At 50.0% G+C, this 20,358-nt stretch overlaps 1 protein-coding gene and 1 long non-coding RNA gene across 2 annotated transcripts; both read right to left on the bottom strand.

Annotated features, from left to right (window-relative positions):
• Positions 1–725: 725 nt before the first annotated feature.
• Positions 726–6,169, bottom strand: LOC144607047 (uncharacterized). The gene is made up of 2 exons (XR_013549049.1): positions 2,678–6,169; positions 726–2,570 (listed from the first exon to the last, which is right to left on the bottom strand). It is a non-coding gene; the product is annotated as an uncharacterized LOC144607047 (long non-coding RNA).
• A 67-nt stretch (positions 6,170–6,236) lies between these two features.
• LOC144607117 (DET1- and DDB1-associated protein 1) lies at positions 6,237–18,959 on the bottom strand. Its single transcript, XM_078423730.1, has 5 exons — positions 18,885–18,959; positions 12,821–12,901; positions 9,139–9,190; positions 7,528–7,589; positions 6,237–6,549 (listed from the first exon to the last, which is right to left on the bottom strand). The coding sequence occupies exons 1-5, from the start codon at positions 18,885–18,887 to the stop codon at positions 6,439–6,441; spliced, it is 309 nt and encodes a 102-aa protein (XP_078279856.1). The 5' UTR covers positions 18,888–18,959; the 3' UTR covers positions 6,237–6,438.
• Positions 18,960–20,358: the final 1,399 nt, after the last annotated feature.

Genomic DNA, 20,358 nt, shown 5'->3' with positions numbered 1-20,358 from the left:
AGAAATAGGTGCAGGAGGAGGCCATTTGGCCCTTCGAGCCAGCACCGCCATTCAATGTGATCATGGCTGATCATCCACAATCAGTACCCCGTGCCTGCCTTCTCCCCGTACCCCTTGATTCCACTAACCCCCACTGCTCTATCTAACTCCCTTTTAAATTCATCCAGTGATTTGGCCTCCACTGCCCTCTGTGGCAGAGAATTCCACAAATTCACAACTCTCTGGGTGAAAATGTTTCTTCTCACCTCAGTTTTAAATGGCCTCCCCTTTAATCTTAGACTGTGTGGCCCCTGGTTCTGGACTCCCCCAACATTGGGAACATTTCTCCTGCATTTCCGCAGCCGATCGGTGGGGGGGGGGGGTAATCTGCCAACTGCGGCCGGGGCTCTGGATCAGATCCGTTCCCACGGCTGACTTTGCGGGCTGGTGCCTCGGCCTAGGCGGAACGTTCCAGCACGGTTGGGACTCCTCTCTGCGGCCGTGACCTCTGTTGGTCGGGCAAAGCGGAAAACCCAGAAAGGCCGTGGAACCAAGGGCGGATGGGTAAAATCTGTTGGCGGACCCATATTGGAAAGCGCTGGCGAAATGAAGGAATGAGAGGGGGACTGAGAGAAACACGGGTCGTCGGGCCGAATGGCCTGGACACTCGTCATTCTGCCACGCCAGCGAGACAGAAACTCGGCCAAACAACCGGCGCTGAACAACAAATGGTAAACTACAGGAAATGGTATTTGTCAAAATATTTTAATTTGCATCTAGAAGGTACATTAGCTTTAGTTTGCTAAATCCACAATAGTGAGCTCAAAAAAACGTGTACAAATTCAGAGAGCAGCAATAGACCAGATCAAGGTAATTACTGACGGTGATCACACCAACACTTGTCTTTTCCAACTCATGGTTTCATTTAATATGAGGGATGGCTCCACACTCCCCCCCCCCCCCCCACCCCTGCCCCCCCCCCTTCACCGCTGTGTCCCATATCACTGGGTGCTACCAGCCACCCAAGTTAGAACAATACCCAGGCGATGTGGAGTTAATACACAGCGGTCGGTATAAAATGGTGACATTTCCAGCTCTTTTGAGGAATGACAAGTGGGGGGTGGGGGATATGTATATATATGTTTTAATACACAATTAAGCGATGTGTACTGCTCTTGTTCACCAACCCATCATCCCAGCCGGGAGATATGTGCAAGCCAGGAGATACGAATATCGCCGCGGTTTGCAATCAATCGCCCCTTGTCGAACTGTGTCACCACCGTTAAGTAAGCAGGAGCCATTTTAAGGAGGGGGTTGGGGGGGGGAGGGGGGAGATGGTGATCCAGGGATGTCTGACCATCCTCTGCAGTCAGGCGGCTGCAGGTCACCTGGCTGGGAACCAGATTATCCTAAAGCAAGGAACAACTGAGCCTTAGGGCCCAGCCCCGAGGTTTGCCCGTGGGCAAACTAATCTGGAGAAAGAAAGGCTCCCGACACGCAAGAGAGCCGCGGTCTAGAAATAGTTCCAGTTTCCCGGGAAATGATTCCAACTATATCTTGGCACGCTCCCTGGAACTACCACCCAAAAGCCCACTGTAAGTACTAACCTATTCCATCGTTTGCCTACTCTACATCTCAACAAAGGCCATTCCTTCAAAGTAAGAAAAGGTATTGATTCAGTGAAAAAAGATTTGCATTTTTATAGCACATGGCACCACGGCAGTTGTCAAAGGGTCAATAAAATGCATATTTTGAAGTGCAATCACTAATGTAATGTAGGAAATGTAGTTCATAACGGTGGAGGGGTGAAGTGGGGGGGGGGGGAGACATCAGGGGGGGGAATACCCAGCTTTTGTTTTGTTCCCTTGTTTTTTTTCAGCACAAAAGGGATCTTTCACCTTCATTTTCAAGTGCAGGGAAGGCCTTGACTTAATGTTTGAGATGAAAGATAATACCCTGAACAGGGCGGCACTCCCAGAATGTTTCACCAAATCGCCAGCCAAAGGTTTATTTAGGTCAAACGCCTGGAGTGGGGAAGAAAACTGCAGATGCTGGTTTAAATCGAAGGTAGACACAAAATGCCGGAGTAACTCAGCGGGTCAGGCAGCATCTCAGGAGAGAAGGAACGGGTGACGTTTCGGGTCGAGACCCTTCTTCAGACTGAAGCATCACCCATACCTTCTCTCCAGAGATGCTGCCTGGCCCGCTGAGTTACTCTGGCATTTTGTGTCCAGCCTGGAATAGGGACTTGGATGCTCAGTGATCTGACTTAAACGGTGCGAGTGTGTGTGTGTGTGTGGCCAGGCTGAACCCATAGCTGACAGACCCACATACGGCCGCAAGAGCTAGTGTCTAACTGTCGGGAAAGTAAGAGAATGGTTACAACGGGCAGGGATGGAGCCTGGTGAGGAAGGAATCCTGTCGGGTCGCCAACTGTCCCGTATTAGCCGGGACATCCCGTATTTTGGGCTAAATTAATTTGTCCCGTACGTATGGGGCCGCCCTTGTCCCATATTAGTAGGGGGTTGCCAACTTCCTCACTCCCAAATAAGGGGCAACGGGTGACATCACCACCCCGCGCCCCACGTGACCTCACCCAGCCAGCGGCCACGTGCTCCCGCTCCACCAATGGCGGCCGCCATTGGTGGAGCGGGAGCGCGTGGCCGCCGGCTGGGTGAGGTCACGTGGCGCCGGTGACGTCACCTTGTCCCTTATTCGAGAGTGAGGAAGTTGGCAACCCTGGATTCCTGGGGCCCTTCAGTTTGCAAACCGCGTGGGTCGTGTTGGGCGGAGATGACAGGGTGTGAACAAGTGCAAGGGAAACACCGCCTCTCTCCCACCTCTCCAATGATGTCGGCAGGCCCCGATGCTTCAGCGCACTTGCCCCTTCACCTCGCGTCTTACTGCGCCAGGATAAATTCTAATCGCCAGGTTCATGCTGCCCAGGGTTGAATCAGGGTTACAGCCCCGAGGAATCGCCCACCTTCAGCATCTTAGAGTGGGGTGCCTCACGTTCACTGTTTAACCAACTCCCCCACACACACACCACCCACGAGTCTGTATCTTTAGACGGGAGAAGGTGAGAGGGAGAAGGGGAGAGGGGAAACGCTCAACTCAACACAGATCGATGGTATTTATTCACAAAATGCTGGAGTAACTCAGCAGGTCAGGCAGCATCTCGACCCGAAACGTCGCCCATTCCTTCTCTCCTGAGATGCTGCCTGACCTGCTGAGTTACTCCAGCATTTTGTGAATAAATACCTTCGATTTGTACCAGCATCTGCAGTTATTTTCTTACACTGACTCAACACAGATGCTCCATTCCTCTCGGCCCACTCGGGGAGACCGTCAGTTGGCAACCCACCCACCATGGCTCCGATCAGCTCGGTAATCACACTGGTCTGGGCCCGGTAATACAAAAAAAGTTTTACATTGTTCACACTTACAAACACCTTTATTACAAGGCTTCTGTGGCATTTTTAATTTTTTAAAAAAAAATCTGATAAAAGCCAGCTATTGATTGGTAGCAGCTCACACAGTTCATGCAGAGCGAAATGAAAGGTGACAGAGGGAGGGAGGGAGCAGGGGTGAGGGGAGGGGGACTTTGTACAGAGTTGCCGGTACAGAGATGCATCTGAAACGAGCGCTGGCCCATTGTCCATCCGGCAGGCATCGACTCCACGAGGCAGAAAGCCTTAGAAAAGCAAGCTTCCATTGGCCGTGGTGCTGCAAAACATGGCGGTGTAGGATGCTGACGTTTCAAACGTTGACAACAGTGAGTATCTAAAACAAAACCAACAACTGCCCACGCACCTGTCTCCATTATTACAGGGTGCAGAAGGATTTCATCATGTCAGGAGCAGCACCACGGGTGTCCAGCGAGAGGGAAGGGGTGCGTGTGTGTGTGTGTGTGTGCCTGTGTGTGTGTGAGTTACATACAATAATGATGGGAAAGACAGCCAACAGAACACTGTCTCACAGCCGGTGCAAGCTTTTCAGAGCAGCGGGGGGGGGGGGGAGGGGAAATCACACGCACCATCCAAGTTCAATCACTGCAAGAGCACACTGAAATCCAGGCTCTCTCTCACTCTCCACACGCCAACACTTGCGCCACCAATTGTACGTGAAACCACCTGGAGACCCGGGACAGTGGTGTGCCGCAGCCTTGGCTGAAAGACAGTGGGGATTTGAGAGCAAGAACGGGAGGCAAAGAACATTGTGTCACCTGTCAGACTGAATGTTTTGCATCTTTACCGGTGAGCCATAGTTGAAGTTCTGAGGAAGGATCTTGTTCAAAACAAGGAGGAAAGATAGAAAGTGTGTGAGGGGACTCACACCTGTTGGGTATGTACACGTGAGCCACATTGGTGCCATGGAAATTGTTTCAGATTATGTAGTTTGATTGTAATCTGCTGATGGGTCACATCTGCCAGCTCCAAATGAAGGACACACACACACACACACACACACACACAGTGAGGCGGTCTAATGGCGTAGAGTCTCCAAGCACCTGAGATCACATTGCACTGGAGGCCCTTGGGGCTGGAACCAAGGCCCTTCACACATCGTCCAAAACGAGACCAAGTCCTACGTTGGAGAATGGAAACGCACAATTCTACTGTCAGTCTGTGGGCCTCACTGGGGACGCAGGTCTTCATTCACCATCACCCTGCCCCCCCGGCCACCCCCAAAACATCTTGCGTCTCCTTGGGAAGACCCTGTAGAATCACACGATGACGATAGGAACGAGGGGAATGGAAGCATTCGAGGAACCAAAATAGGGCCCTCGCATCCCCATAGTGAAATGGAATAGCCCCATGCTATTGGGATGGGAGTGAGTAGGTAAAGTGTAGAGAATAGGAAGCAGCACTGGAGAACCAGCTCTTGAATGAGAAGCAGGGTAATATTCTGCCACGTACGATGGCCCATGTACGAGGCAGGTCTGTGCCACAGATTTAGTTTTGAACATGCCCACCCACTTCTTGACGCATCACAACATACATATTCAGACCAGCAACAAAACTGAGAACATCTCTTTGCAATTCCCCCCTCCCCCCCGGTCTTCGAAGCTTTTCCCGCATCGTTCAGACGGGCGAAGTGAAGCGCGCGCTGCAGGCTGAGCAAAACCGGGCTCCGAATCGAGCAGAAACCCATCTTTGAAGCCAAGTTTGAGTGAAGGCGCAGCAGGCGGAAGATTTCTTTTTTTTTCTCCCCTGCCAGTAGTCAAGCTTACTCATAAAATATACATAGAAAAAGTTAACTGCAGGACAAACAAAAAGTTGTAGCAGGTGGGAGATCAACATAGGAACAACTTAACAATCTTAAGCTCTCTCCAGTTTGGCATTTAGAAAGTCAATGCCATGTCATGTTAAAAATTGTGTGGGGGGAAAAAAAATGTAATGTAATACAAATGCATTGGCTATTGATGCCATCATGTCCGACTGAGGCCCCCTGGAACAGTCCCTACACACAAAGATTTAAAATCAGTGATTTGCCAGCATGCCTGTCGTTAACTCTTTGGACTTCAAAAACAATTATTCTTTTTTTTTATTAAAAAAAACAAACCCATACAAAATGGCTTCCCTTTCTCAAACTAAAGCATAAAACTGAATGTCCCGCGAGACCAGTGAACTGTTTCCAACATCCAAGGTTATCTTGTGTAGGTGAAGGACGTACGTACACAGGCCCAACAACGCCGCTAATTGCCAAAGGCTTTATTTGGTTGCCAGGCTAACCTTGCAACGTTCACGAGAGCGGAGGCTGGTCTGAGGCAGGGCAACTCAGTTAGCGTCCACATCTCTTGGATTCTGATGCTCCAGAGAAGGGGGGGGGGGTGGGAGCAAGGAAATGGTCGCTTGGAAACTTAAGTAACTACTGTAAGGTCCAATGAAGGCAAAAATGTTTCAAGAACTGTAACGAGAGAAGCACACTTGATTGCTTCCATCTTCTGATCGAGACAAGCACCTCAAGGCAAGGGGTGGTGTGTCAATCCTATCGGGGGGGGGGGGGGTTACAAATTGTGATAAACAGGGCAGACGATAATATCGATGCTGTGGACGCTACAAGTTGGTGAAGACGCGCACTGCAAAAGCTACTGCCATTGCTGCAAGCTCTCACTCTGACAACGTTTCACAACGGATTTTGCACTGCGCCCATCCAGTCTCCGATTCACATCCCTCCCCTCCCCTCCCCTCCCCTCCCCTCCCCGCCCCCAGTAAAAAAAGGAGCACTTATTTGATCACTGATACCCTCTGGATCTGCAGCGGGCTTCCATTTGTTCTGCTTGAGATCCACCCCACCTGCCTCCCTGCTCCCTCTTCCCCCTTCCCCCCCCCCCAGGGCCATAAATTATATGTAAATAAATAAAGGTGCTCCTATGATATACAAATGAAGGGCTGCATGGTGGAGAGACGGTGGGACATTACATGATGAAAAGGGAAGCACTTGCAGTTCAGACCACTAGGTATCTTCGATCATGTCCTGGCTGCCCGTGCGGGCGATCTTGCGAGGTGGGGCCGAGCTCTCGCCTTCAATGTCCACTTGTTCTTGTTCTCGCTTCTTTGCTGCATTCTGCAAGGATTGAGTAATAAACAGAACAATTCAGCTGACATTTCCACACACCCTCCGTTTCGGCTGTGGAGGCCAAGTCAAGCGGAGGCTGAGAAAGTACAGATTCTTATTTCACAAAGAAGGGATGGGTGACGTTTCTTCAGTCTGAAGAAGGGTCTCGATCAGAAACGTCACCCATCCCTTCTCTCCTGAGATACTGCCTGACCTGCTGAGTTACTCCAGCATTTTGTGAAATAAATACCTTCGATTTGTACCAGCATCTGCAGTTATTTTCTTACACTAAGTATAGATTCTTGATTAGTACGGATGTCAGGGGTTACAGGGAGAAAGCAGGAGAATGGGGTTGGGGGGGGGTGGAGATAGATCAACCATGATTGAATGGCGGATTAGACTTGATGGGCCGAATGGCCCAATTCTGCTCCTATCACTTAAGAACATTGGAAGGAAAGATATAGGGAGATATGGACAAAACACAGGCAGGTGGGACTAGTATAGACGAGACACCTTGGTCAGCAAGGGCAAGTTGGGCTGAAGGGCCTGTTCCCGTGGTGTATGACTCAATGGAAGGCACCCATGGAGATGCTCCTGAACCAAAAGCCAAGACAGCAGGGGGAGGCACGGTGGTGTAGAGGTAGAGTCGCTGCCTCACAGCGCCGGAGACCTGGGTTCGATCCCGACTACGGGTGCAGTCTGTACGGATTTTGTACATTATCCCCGTGATCTGCGTGGGTTTTCTCCCAAGTGCTCCGGTTTCCTCCCATATTCCAAAGACGTCCAGGTTTGAGGGTTGATTGGCTTCTGTAAATTGTCCCTGGTGTGTGGGGTGGAACTAGTGTACGGGATGATTGCTGGTTGGCGCGGACTCAGTGCGCCGAAGAGCCCGTCTACACATCGTATCTCTAAACATGTTACCACGGATAATTCCACTACCCCACCACATTTCCACACCCCTACAAATCGTACAGAAGGACCATTCACCTTTTTGTCCCATTGCTGATGGAGATATCGAAGCAAAATGTTGGTCTTTTCTGTCACAATGACTGTTGAAGAGGAAAAAGAGGAGAATTCAGAGGAAGGAGTAGAAACATGGAACCATAGACACGAGGCACTGGAGCAACTCAGCAGGTCAGGCAGCATCTCTGGAGAAAGAGAGTGGGTGACATTTCGGGTTGGAACCCTTTGTCAGACTGAAGAAGGGTCCTGACCAGAAACATCGCCCATCCTTTTTCTCCAGAGATGCTGTCTGACCTGTTGAGTTACTCCAGCACTTTGTGTCTATCTTTAGACTTAAGGGGAAGTGGCCCACAAACAATTTAATACAATAACACCAGCTATTACTGTAAAACAAAAACTACAGCTTGGGGCTTTCAGCTCTGATGTCAGGTTTAAATCCACTTGGATTATAAAAACTAAGGCCAAGTCTCCCAGCAGTGAGCTGCAATTTAATTTGGGGACTAAAGTAACAGATGGAGGTCGTGAACACCATCTACACAGTGCACATTCCCACTGGGCTCCACGAGGAGGAGGAGGAGGAGGAGGAGAAATCTGGAAACACAGACAGGAACCGTGTGCGAGTGGGAGATGACCAGGAGCAGGGGTGGGAAATAAAGGGACCTGTGGATAACACATCTCCCATCTCAACATCTGGGGACATCATAGAGATCCTTTAAAACTGAAGCGAGAGAAAACTTTTTCACCCAGAGAGTTGTGAATTTTTGGGAATTCTCTGCCACACAAGGCAGTGTAGGCCAATTAGACAATAGGCGATAGGTGCCCTTCGAGCCAGCACCGCCATTCAATGTGATCATGGCTGATCAATAGACAATAGGTGCAGGAGGAGGCCATTCGGCCCTTCGAGCCTGCACCGCCATTCAATGTGATCATGGCTGATCATTCTCAATCAGTACCCCATTCCTGCCTTCTCCCCATACCCCCTGACTCCGCTATCCTTAAGAGCTCTATCTAGCTCTCTCTTGAATGCATTCAGAGAATTGGCCTCCACTGCCTTCTGAGGCAGAGAATTCCACAGATTCACAACTCTCTGACTGAAAAAGGTTTTTCCTCATCTCAGTTCTAAATGGCCTACCCCTTATTCTTAAACTGTGGCCCCTTGTTCTGGACTCCCCCAACATTGGGAACATGTTTCCTGCCTCTAACGTGTCCAACCCTTTAATAATCTTATACGTTTCGATAAGATCTCCTCTCATCCTTCTAAATTCCAGTGTATACATCCTCAATCAGTACTCCGTTCCTGCCTTCTCCCCATACCCCCTGACTCCGCTATCCTTAAATTCATCCAATTCACTGGATGAATTTAAAAGAGAGTTAGATAGAGCTCTAGGGGCTAGCGGAATCAAGGGATATGGGGAGAAGGCAGGCATGGGTTACTGATTGTGGATGATCGGCCATGATCACAATGAATGGCGGTGCTGGCTCCAAGGGCCAAATGGTCTCCTCCTGCACCATTTTAAAAAAAAGATCCACTCTCTTGCCCCATTACCATGGGGGGGGGGGGGAGCACAGACTACATTCCCCCAGAGATGTTGCATTCCTCACCGCTGCCCCTGAATGAAAAAGGCCAGTACTCACTCTGTTCCGACGGGTACTCTCGTGTTGGGAGGTATACAGACGGTCTTCTATTCTGCAAAAGATTTTAAGATTCAGCGTTTCTTGTACTCCCTCCATGGCTAGTTCATTTCCATGACAAGTTGCTCTAATCGACCTCTATCCCCTCGACTGATTGTGTTAGCTTGATGTGACACCGAGTCCACTTCCGAATGTGTAACCTTACAAACCGTTGTTGCTCCTGCACCTCCGACACAGAAACACAACAAAAGCAGTCTCACCTTACATAGGCGGGTTATCAGAAGCAATAGGAGCAGAATTAGGCCATTCGGCCCATCAAGTCTACTCCGCCAATCAATCATGGCTGATCTATCTCTCCCTCCTAACCCCATTCTCCTGCCTTCTCCCCATAACCTCTGACACCCGCACTAATCAAGAATCTATCTATCTCTGCCTAAAAAATACCCACTGACTTGGCCTCCACAGCCGTCTGTGGCAAAGAATTCCACAGATGCACCACCCTCTGAGCGAAGGAATTCCTCCTCATCTCCTTCCTAAAAGAATGTCCTACAATTCTGAGGCTGTGCCCTCTGGTCCTAGATTCTCCCACTAGTGGAAACATCCTCTCCACATCCACTCTATCCAGGTCTTTCAGTATTCTGTAAGTTTCAATGAGGTCCCCTCTCATTCTTCTGAACTCCAGCGAGTGCAGGCCCAGTGCCGACAAACGCCCATCATATGTTAGTTTCAACACATGGTGTATCAGCTGCTGAAGGCAACACATTTTGAAACGTTCTCCCCAAATCCTACTGCCTTTGGTTTGAAAATTGCATTTAGCTGTTTATATCTCCCAGGTGGCTTGTAACTAGGGTCGCCAACTGTCCCGTATTAGCTGGGACATCCCGTATATTGGGCTAAATTAGTTTATCCCGTACGGGACCGCCCTTATCCCGTGTTAGTAGGGTTGCCAACTTCCTCACTCCCAAATACGGGACAAAGGGTGACGTCACCGCCCCGCGCCCCACGTGACCTCACCCAGCCAGCGGCCACGTGCTCCCGCTCCAACAATGGTGGCCGCCCGGGCCAGGAAGGCTCCATTGGTAGAACGGGAGCATGTGGCCGCTGGCTGGGTGAGGTCACGTGGGGCGCTGGGCGGTGACGTCACTTTGTCCCGTATTTGGGAGTGAGGAAGTTGGCAACCCTACTTGTAATGGTATCACAAAATGCTGGAGTGATGAAGGGTCTCGACCCGAAACGTCACCCATTCCTTCTCTCCTGAGATGCTGCCTGACCTGCTGAGTTACTCCAGCATTTTGTGATACCTTCGATTTAAACAAGCATCTGCAGTTATTTTCTTACACTACTTGTAATAGCGGTCTACAGAAACAGCAAAAGTGAGACGGACAGTGAAGGAGGTGTAAAGTAAGATTCTGCAGCGACGGACCAAAATTGACATTACAAGGATCAAGAAAGGTGGGGAGAAAAATGATTGATGGGTGATGCCGAGAATTAATGAAAAATGACAAAGGCTTTGGATGGGACATCTCTATCAGAGGGAGACATGGAGACAAATAGCAACATAAATTCAGTGTCATGTTCAGTTCGGAGCACCATGTTATAGGAAAGATGTTGTCAAGCTGGAAAGTGTACAGAGAAGACCCACAAGGATGTTGCCAGGACTAGAGAGTCTGAGCTCTAAACCTGTCTTATCCACTCCAAGAAATCTGTTTCTTAAGCGTTTAGTTCCAGCCTCAACTACCTCCTCTGGCACAATAGACAATAGGTGCAGGAGTAGGAGCATCTAGAGCCTACACTATGTTTGATCTACACAGCACGTCTTCTTGAGGGGAAGATATGGAACAAAATGAATATTTTGTGTTTAATGATCTGTGTAGTGATCTGTGTACTGAAAGCTTAATGTATTATATTTGATGCTTTTGTATATATATGTATATATCTGTGGAGTGACCCGGAGATGAGTGACCACCCGGAGATGAGTGACCACCCGGAGATGAGTGACCACCCGGAGATGAGTGACCACCCGGAGATGAGTGACCACCCGGAGATGAGTGACCACCCGGAGCGAGTGACCACCCGGAGATGAGTGACCACCCGGAGATGAGTGACCACCCGGAGATGAGTGACCACCCGGAGATGAGTGACCACCCGGAGCGAGTGACCACCCGGCGTGAGTGACCACCCGGAGTGAGTGACCACCCGGAGTGAGTGACCACCCGGAGCGAGTGACCACCCGGAGTGAGTGACCACCCGGAGCGAGTGACCACCCGGAGCGAGTGACCACCCGGAGTGAGTGACCACCCGGAGTGAGTGACCACCAGGAGCGAGTGACCACCCGGCGTTGAGTGAACTACCGCAGAGGAGTGACCACCATGATGGCGAAAAAAAAGCAATTGTGTTTAATTGTGTTATTGGTTTTGTTTGCAAAAAGCAATGGTGTTTTTGGTTTTGTTTGTTAAATATATTTTAGCCCTCCAATGGTAAAGAAAACAATTTTATATAAGACAAGGGGGATGTTGTGATATTGCTGGGACTACTTTGTGTATCCAAGGACTACTTTGTATGCCTGTGTATATAAGTGATGGGTGTGATTAGGCGGTCACTCTGGATCCAGGCGGCCTTGGAATAAACAGCCTGGAGTTAAGCTCCACCATGATAACATCTTAAACATGTGTACTCGTGGTCCTTCCAGAGTCACAACAAAGATACAACAGGTACCGGACCACGAAGAACAACATAGGCCATTCGGCCCTTCGAGCCAGCACCGCCATTCAATGTGATCATGGCTGATCATTCTCAATCAGTACCCCGTTCCTGCCTTCTCCCCATACCCCCTGACTCCGCTATCCTTAAGAGCTCTATCTAGCTCTCTCTTGAATGCATTCAGAGAATTGGCCTCCACTGCCTTCTGAGGCAGAGAATTCCACCGATTCACAACTCTCTGACTGAAAAAGTTTTTCCTCATCTCATTCCATACACCCACCACCCCGTGTGTGAAAAAATTACCCCTTAGATTTCTATTAAATCTTTTCCCCTTCACTTTAAACCTATGTCCTCTGGTCCTCAATTCACCTACTTTGGGCAAGACTCTGTGCATCAACCCGATCTATTCCTCTCATGATTTTATACACCTCTACAAGATCTCCCCTCATCCTCCTGCTCTCCAGAGAATAGAAACCTAGTCTACTCAACTTCTCCCTGTCACTCACACCCTCTAGTCCTGGCAACATCCTCGTGAAGGACGAGGGCAATTGTTTCATTGTTCGTAAGTTATAGGAGCAGAATTAGGCCATTCCGCCCACTGTCTTCTACCCCATTCAATCATGGTTGATCTGTTTTTCCCTCAGCACCATTCTCCTGCCTTCTCCCCATAACCCCGACACCCTTCCTAATCAAGAATCTGTCAATCTCCGCCTGAAAAATACCCATTGACTTGACCTCCTCAGCCGTCTGTTTCCCAGCTTGTTTAATTTTCATCACTTGTCAGATGTATGATGAATTTGCACAGGATATGGATCATGCACCTCCTCATAGTCTTGAACTTAGTACGCCACCCGCTCGCTCTGAATTCCATGCCTGGGACACAGTGTCACTGGAACCTACCTCAGCGAGGTTTGCCCTGATGTTCATGCACTGACAGTAACCAAGATGTATGGCTGATCCTTGCCAGCTTTTGATAAGCACTCACCGAAGCTTTGCAAACGGAATCTGCATGGAACCGGCTGAAATTGCTCTCGTTGTAGACTGGCAGTCCTTTCAAGAAGTCCGCCTGCAACCAAACACACACAAACAAACAAACAACGATCAGACCCATTCTTCAATGAGAGCTCCCAAATTATAACACGCCAATAACCCAGTTAAGACAAGGAGCCGAAACACAGCTGAAAGCAAGCTGGCAATGGGAGGAAACAGCATTCCCAAAAACCTGGAGGAGAGGTGGGGGAATAAATGGTTGAAGAGCCACATTAAAGATAGACACAAAATGCTGGAGTAACTCAGCAGGTCAGGCAGCATCTCTGGAGGTGTAACCCAGCATCTGCAGTTCCTTCCTACACATTTCCTCTATACATTAAACAGGCTGAAGAAATGGATCTCCTATCAATGCCTTACATTCATGCCTTCAATAGAGGGGCTATGAGGTTGAATAGCCAAGTGGTTTCCAGTGTTTTGACAGAAGATTAAAAATGACTAGAACTGTGGTGGATAGTCAGTCTCAAATAAACGGACTCAGAGGAGAAAAGGCATCTATTGGGAAGTCAAGATTCCCCCTGAGGAGGTGGAGAGGTTTTCCAACGTGATTAAGTAGCTTGGTTCGCTGATAGTCGATGGTACCAAGGTGGGCAGACGGAATTGGGTAAGAGCAATGACCCTGGGCTTTCAGCTGAACTGAAAGGCTTGCTGCACGTGTTGGGAGAGAGAAACTTCATTTGTGGATTAGAGGAGAGAAAAGGAATCAGCAGAGAAAAACAAAGACAATAGCAATAATTTTCATTACACAGGATCTTTAACAAAGCAAATAGTCTCAAACCTTTATCAAACAAAAATTACTGCCCGGAGTCACCAGAGGTGACTGAAAATTGGCCAACAAAGCTTTTGGAGGCCAGAGAGCTGGAGGAAATAACTCTCCCTGATGTCAAGGCTGCCAATGGCAATGATTATAATCAGGAATGATCAGAGCTCTGGGAGCAATGAAGTGGGGGATAATAAGACGACTTGAAGTGGGGTCCAGATTCAAAGTGTCAATGGGTGAAGAGGTCAGAAGAAACACACACTGGCCTCAACCAAGTGTCTGTGAGAGGAGTGAAAATGCAGCCGTGGGTAGAGTCGAGATCATGGCTGGCAAGGAGGTGGGGGAGCCTCTAAACAACTCATCAAGCTCGACAATTCACTGGTCCGGGCAGCTGATGGCAAGAGGTTAAATTTAGACTGGAATCCTCTGACCCTCAGCCAGAACAAGGCTGGACAGTACTTTACCTCAAAAATAAATGTTGAATAAATCATGTAAATATGTCATCATGTCTTTACATAAACAGTGTAATTTTTGCATGTGTACTAGTTATCAGCAGATAAAATTCCAAACCGTAAAAAAAACACTCCAGGAGTTGAAAGTCTATAAAATAGAACCTTCCAAACGTTTAACAGTTGAACCCGATTTAAAGGGAAAAATCAAAAAGACATTGTTCAAAGTCATATGGTGTCAACTTCCACTGAAGAGCAGAGACAATTCCAAGAAATCTGTAGAATTGCTGAAATGCACATTGCAAGAGTAACATTTTATCTTCAGATACATACCATTTGAAAACAGTTCCTAGGTCAAGATGGGCCTTTCACATCTCCTTTGACAGTAGCAAACAGCACTGATTGTTAACAACAGAGACGGGGGGAGATTCCTAAACAGATACTGCTATGGAGCAAGTGGGCAGTGATAACTGGCAGAGCCCGGATTTCTAAAGGCAGAGCTGGACACAAATCCCTTGAGAGTGTGTACTCCAAACTGGTCAGTGTTCTTTCCCTCTGCGCTACATGCTGCAGAAGAACTCTTGGGTCTTGCAGTGTAAGGAGTTTTCTGGAGTAACAGTGGTGCCAATGGATACGACTAGATACCACTGCGCTCACATGCCATCAACCGAAAGTTAATGACCGAACTCAATCCTGAAGTATAAGAAAATAACTGCAGATGCTGGTACAAATCGAAGGTATTTATTCACAAAATGCTGGAGTAACTCAGCAGGTCAGGCAGCATCTCAGGAGAGAAGGAATGGGCAACGTTTTGGGTCGAGACCCTACTTCAGACTGATGTCGGGGGGGACAAAGGAAGGATATAGGTAGAGACAGGAAGATAGAGGGAGATCTGGGAAGGAGGAGGGGAAGAGAGGGACAGAGGAACTATCTAAAGTTGGAGAAGTCAATGTTCATACCACAGGCGAAATATGAGGTGCTGTTCCTCCAATTTCCGGTGGGCCACACTGTGGCACTGGAGTAGGCCCATAACAGAAAGGTCAGACTGGGAATGGGAGGGGGGGTTGAAGTGCTGGGCCACCGGGAGATCAGTTTGATTAACACGGACCGAGCGCAGGTGTTGAGCGAAGCGATCGCCGAGCCTGCGCTTGGTTGCTCCGATGTAAACAAGTTGACTTTGTGAATAAATGCACTCAATCTTAAATATCATGCAATTTACTGGCATTCCAACAGAGCTGTAAAGCAGACTGATGATACAGGTGTATTGTACAGGTGTGTGCGTCCATATCTAAGTAATACTGAGTACAGTTCTGACAGTAACAGATATTTTACTGTGTAATATGAGGATACAATACTGAAAGGATAGGTCTGTTACAGTACAACACTGGAATAGTATTGATGAAAATAGCTTTGCCACATGACATTCCAGTCGTTTGTATTGTGGAAAGTCATTTTCTACAATTCTCATGTTCATAAGTTCTCGGAGCATAACTAGGCCATTTGGCCCATCAAGTCTACTCCACCATTCAATCATGACAGTTCTATCTCTCCCTCTCAAACCCATTCTCCCCATAACCCCTGACACCCGCACTAATCAAGAATCTGTCAATCTCCACCTTAAAAAATATCCACTGACTTGGACTCCACAGCCGTCTGTGGCAATGAATTCCACAGATTCACCACCCTCTGACTAAAGAAATTCCTCCTTGTCTCTGTTCTGAAGGCACACGAGTTTGTTCCAAGGCTACGAGGTCTTCTGAGACAATTCTCTCCATTTCAATAGACAATAGGTGCAGGAGTAGGCCATTCGGCCCTTCTAGCCAGCACCACCATTCAATGTGATCATGGCTGATCATTCTCAATCAGTACCCCGTTCCTGCCTTCTCCCCATACCCCCTGACTCCGCTATCCTTAAGAGCTCTATCTAGCTCTCTCTTGAATGCATTCAGAGAATTGGACTCCACTGCCTTCTGAGGCAGTGAATTCCACAGATTTACAACTCTCTGACTGAAAACGTTTTTCCTCATCTCCGTTCAAAATGGCCTACCCCTTATTCTTAAACTATGGCCCCTGGTTCTGGACTCCCCCAACATTGGGAACATGTTTCCTGCCTCTAACGTGTCCAACCCCTTAATAATCTTATACGTTTCGATAAGATCCCCTCTCATCCTTCTAAATTCCAGTGTATACAAGCCTAGCCGCTCCAGTCTTTCAACATATGACAGTCCCGCCATTCCGGGAATTAACCTGGTAAACCTAAGCTGCCCGCCCCGATGAAAACAAAGACCCGTATGATTTGCAACATTGGAAAGTATTTTCTTCACATTTTCCATGAGGCTTTCAAATTGGATTCAACTGTTGCACATTTGGAAGATTTCCTTTGTTTACTGGACGGCTACAAAACTTGTCTACTGTCTCCCCAATATATTTGCACTGCTATACAACACTGACAGATACACATCTGTCACATTATAAGACATCTTCTATACCAAAGATTCTGCCCACCCACCTGCCCACATTTATATCTTGTATCCCCAGCCCTCTCACTCTCTTTGATCCTCCTCGCCTGTTTCCCTCGCTGACTCACACTTACAGCACACTTGCCCACACACACTTTGTTCTTCACCCACCTGCCCAACCATTCACTCCCAATCTACATACTCCAGCCCCAGCCTTGCCTCAACGGCATGTTTCCAGTGAAGTCATGCCAACTTACTCACACCACATACCTACCCACTGATCGTCTGCACTTTACAATCCTTGATTAACTACCCCTCCCATACCTCATTCTGCCACCCCCCTCCTCCTGCCTCACCACTCTTCCTTACTTCCATCCATCTAATACCAACCACCTCCTCCTACCCACATTAATAACCTGACCAAACACCCCACCCCAATCTACGCACTCCAGCCCCAGGCCAGAGTCAATCATCCCCACAAACGTCATGCCAACTTACGCCCGCACCACACTCCCACCCAGCAATGCCCACTATTCCTCCATCCCTTGACCAACTATCCACCCCACCTGCCAAACTACACTTCCATCCATCCATCCCACACCTCCACCTCTCCCACCCACACGAGCACCCTGAATGAATGCCTTGCACCAATCTACACTCTCCAGCCCTGCACCTACCTCAATGGCACACGTCTCCGGCCCCCATATCGACCCAATCACCAACGCCAGCACATCCCCACCCAACAACACCCACTATTCATCTACACGTTCCCCAAATCTATCCTTTGACCAACTTCCCCCCATCCCTCATTCCCCCACCTCTCCTGCCTCAACCCTCTTCCTTTCATCCATCAATTCATCACACCCCAATCGACACACTCCAGCCCCACCCTTACCCCCCCTTTGACAACTACCCCTCCCAACCCCACATTCACCCCTCCCCACTCTTCCTTCCATCCATCTCACCCCTCCCCCCATGCACATTAGCACCCCTGACCAAACACCCCACCCCAACCAACCACACTCCAGCCTCACCTCTTGCCTCGATGGCAAACGTCCCCAGCCCCACATCGTGCCAATTCACTCACGCCATATTCCCACCCCTCCCCTCCCACCCCCATCCTGCCACGCCACTCTTCCTTCCCCCTCACACCATCACCGAACCACCCTCCCCTCCCCATATCCACCCTCCCATCTCATCAACCACCCTCCCTACTATATAAACCCCTCCCCATATCAACCCCTCCCCATATCAACCCCTACATTCCCCTCCCCGCCCTATATCCACCCCTCCCTCCCCCAAACACACACACCGCCCTCCCCATATCCAACCCTCCCCACGCCATATCCACCCCGAGCGTCACACATCACCTTCCCCACGTTCTCCCCTCTCTCCCCACACCCACCCCTCCCCCCCATATTCAACCCCCTCCCCACTTACCCACCCCCGACACCCACCCCTCATCCAATCCCCTCCACATCCATCCCCCTCCTGCCCCACCCTCTCACCTCAACATACCCCTCCCCCCACACACCCACCCTCCCCCCACATCCCCTCCCCCCACACCCAACCCCCCTCCCCACACACCCACCCCCACATTCCCCCCCCTCCCCTACACCCAACCCCCCTCCTCCCACACCCACCCCCCACACCCAACCCCCTCCCCCACATTCCCCCTCCCCCCACACCCACCCCCTCCCCCACATCCCCCTACCCCCACATTCCCCCTCCCCCCACACCCACCCCCCTCCCCCTACACCCAACCCCCCTCCTCCCACACCCACCCCCCACACCCAACCCCCCCTCCCCCACATTCCCCCACCCCCACATTCCCCTCCTCCCACACCCACCCCCCTCCCCCCCCTCCCCCACATCCCCCTCCTCCCACACCCACTCCCCCCAACCCCCCTCCCCCACATCCCCCTCCTCCCACACCCACTCCCCTCCCCCCAACCCCCCTCCCCCACATCCCCCTCCTCCCACACCCACTCCCCTCCCCCCAACCCCCCTCCCCCACATTCCCCCACCCCCCTCCCCCACATTCCCCCTCCCCCACATTCCCCCACCCCCCTCCCCCACATCCCCCTACACCCACCCCCTCCATATTCCCCCCTACATTCTCCCCCCCCTCCCTCCCCACACCCCCCCTCATCCAATCCCCCCCTCATCCATCACCCCCTCCTGCCCCACCCTCTCACCCCAACATACCCCTCCCCCACCACCATCTTCTCCCCTCGCCCTCCCCCTCCGCGGCCCGGCCCGGCCCGCGCCCCGGGGTTCTCCCTCTCCCCCTCCCTCACTCCCCCTCCCCCTCGGGCCGCCCCCCGCACTCACCATGGTCTCCAGCTCCGCATCACTCTGCGCCTCCCGCACTCACACACAACCCTGCTGGCTGCCCCCGGTCCCGCCTCCTTGCCTCTCCCATTGGCCAGGCCGCCGGCCGCCGAGCCCGCCCATTCGCCGACCGCGAGAACCGGGACTTCCGCCACCAAGTTCGGTTGAGCGGGAGTGACGACACGTCCGTTGCAGCAGGTGACCGCGCGTCATTGGTGCGGGCGCGAAGCCTCCTGGGAGCTGTAGTCCCCTATAACAAAGCAACGCGAGAGCGGAGGCAAACAGAACTCCAACTCCCAGCCTGCCCCGCGGGAGACCGATGGGCTGACGGGAGATGTAGTCCACCTTGTCCACTGTTTTGCTGTTCCCTACCACAAATTGAAGTTCTTCCATGCATCTAAATCTGATGCTTTTATTTTGCACCACTGAATTTCTTTTTTTTTTAAACAAGAATACTCCTGCCGTGTCAAGGAATCTATCTGCTGGGCAATTGCATGAGTAATTTCAGCAATTCAGCAGGTCAAATGAATTTCCTCTATAATACATTCCAATACTAAAGACTTAAGAGGGGGCCTAAATATGGTGGAATATCTTTTCAAGTGCTTGAATATTTTCTCTGCTGAAGGGGTCCAGCCGAGGCATAAACTCAGAATTTAAGAAATTAAATGATTTTTTTGCTAAAAAGGTGATTTTTTGCAATCCTCTATTCTGGTGATCTTTAAATGCAAAGTTGTTGAATAGACCAAGGCTGATTTTTGGTCAGTAGGGTTTCTAAGAAAGAGACCAGAAAGTGCATTAAGCATTAAACGTTACTTTAATGTTTACTCAGGACCTTTACACTCGGGTCCTTAGGAGTGCAGGGGGCACTCCTAAGGACCTTCTACAACACCTTCTACATCAGAAGAATGTATGGAGTGGTCTGCTGGAGCAGCAGCATCTCGGCAGCGGAGGGGAAGAGACTCGATAAGCTGGTCAGGAAGGCCAGCTCTGTCCTGGGTTGCCCCCTCGAGTCAGTACAGGAGGTGGGAGAAAGGAGGATGATGGCAAAGATAACATCGCTGCTAGAGAACAACTCCCACCCCATGCAGGACACTGTCACTGCACTGAGTAACTCCTTCAGTGAGACTCCTTTACCCCAACTGTGTGAAGGAGAGATATCGGAGGTCCTTCCTTCCCACTGCTGTGAGACTGCACAACCAGCACTGCTCCCAGCAGACCAGTCAACAGTAACAGTAAAGGAAAAACACAGTAATGACCATTATCCTTATCTTTATTTATAATGAATGTCTCTTGCTATCCACTTTGCTGCTGTGACACTGCAAATTTCCCTGGTGTGGGACAAATAAAGGAATATATTATTATTATTGATTGGTAAAAAAACAGGCTTGAATGAGGGGACACATGGTCTCGTGCTATTCTCATATCAACACACAGTGCCAGAGGAACTCAGTGGGTCAGGCAGCATCATGGGAGG

The sequence above is a fragment of the Rhinoraja longicauda genome, chromosome 28, assembly GCF_053455715.1.
Source record: "Rhinoraja longicauda isolate Sanriku21f chromosome 28, sRhiLon1.1, whole genome shotgun sequence".
In the NCBI taxonomy this organism is placed as follows: domain Eukaryota; kingdom Metazoa; phylum Chordata; class Chondrichthyes; order Rajiformes; family Arhynchobatidae; genus Rhinoraja; species Rhinoraja longicauda.
The sequence above is the reverse complement of the archived record's forward strand: the minus strand, read 5'-3'. Positions and strand labels throughout refer to the sequence as shown.

What these genes read in the sequence shown, in the direction of transcription:
- LOC144607117 (XM_078423730.1), bottom strand. An exon ending in ATTCCGTTTGCAAAGCTTCG is followed by an intron (nt 9,191 to 12,820) that starts GTGAGTGCTTAT and finishes AATCTTTTGCAG; the next exon opens with AATAGAAGACCGTCTGTATA. An exon ending in AGAGTACCCGTCGGAACAGA is followed by an intron (nt 7,590 to 9,138) that starts GTGAGTACTGGC and finishes CCTCTTCAACAG; the next exon opens with TCATTGTGACAGAAAAGACC.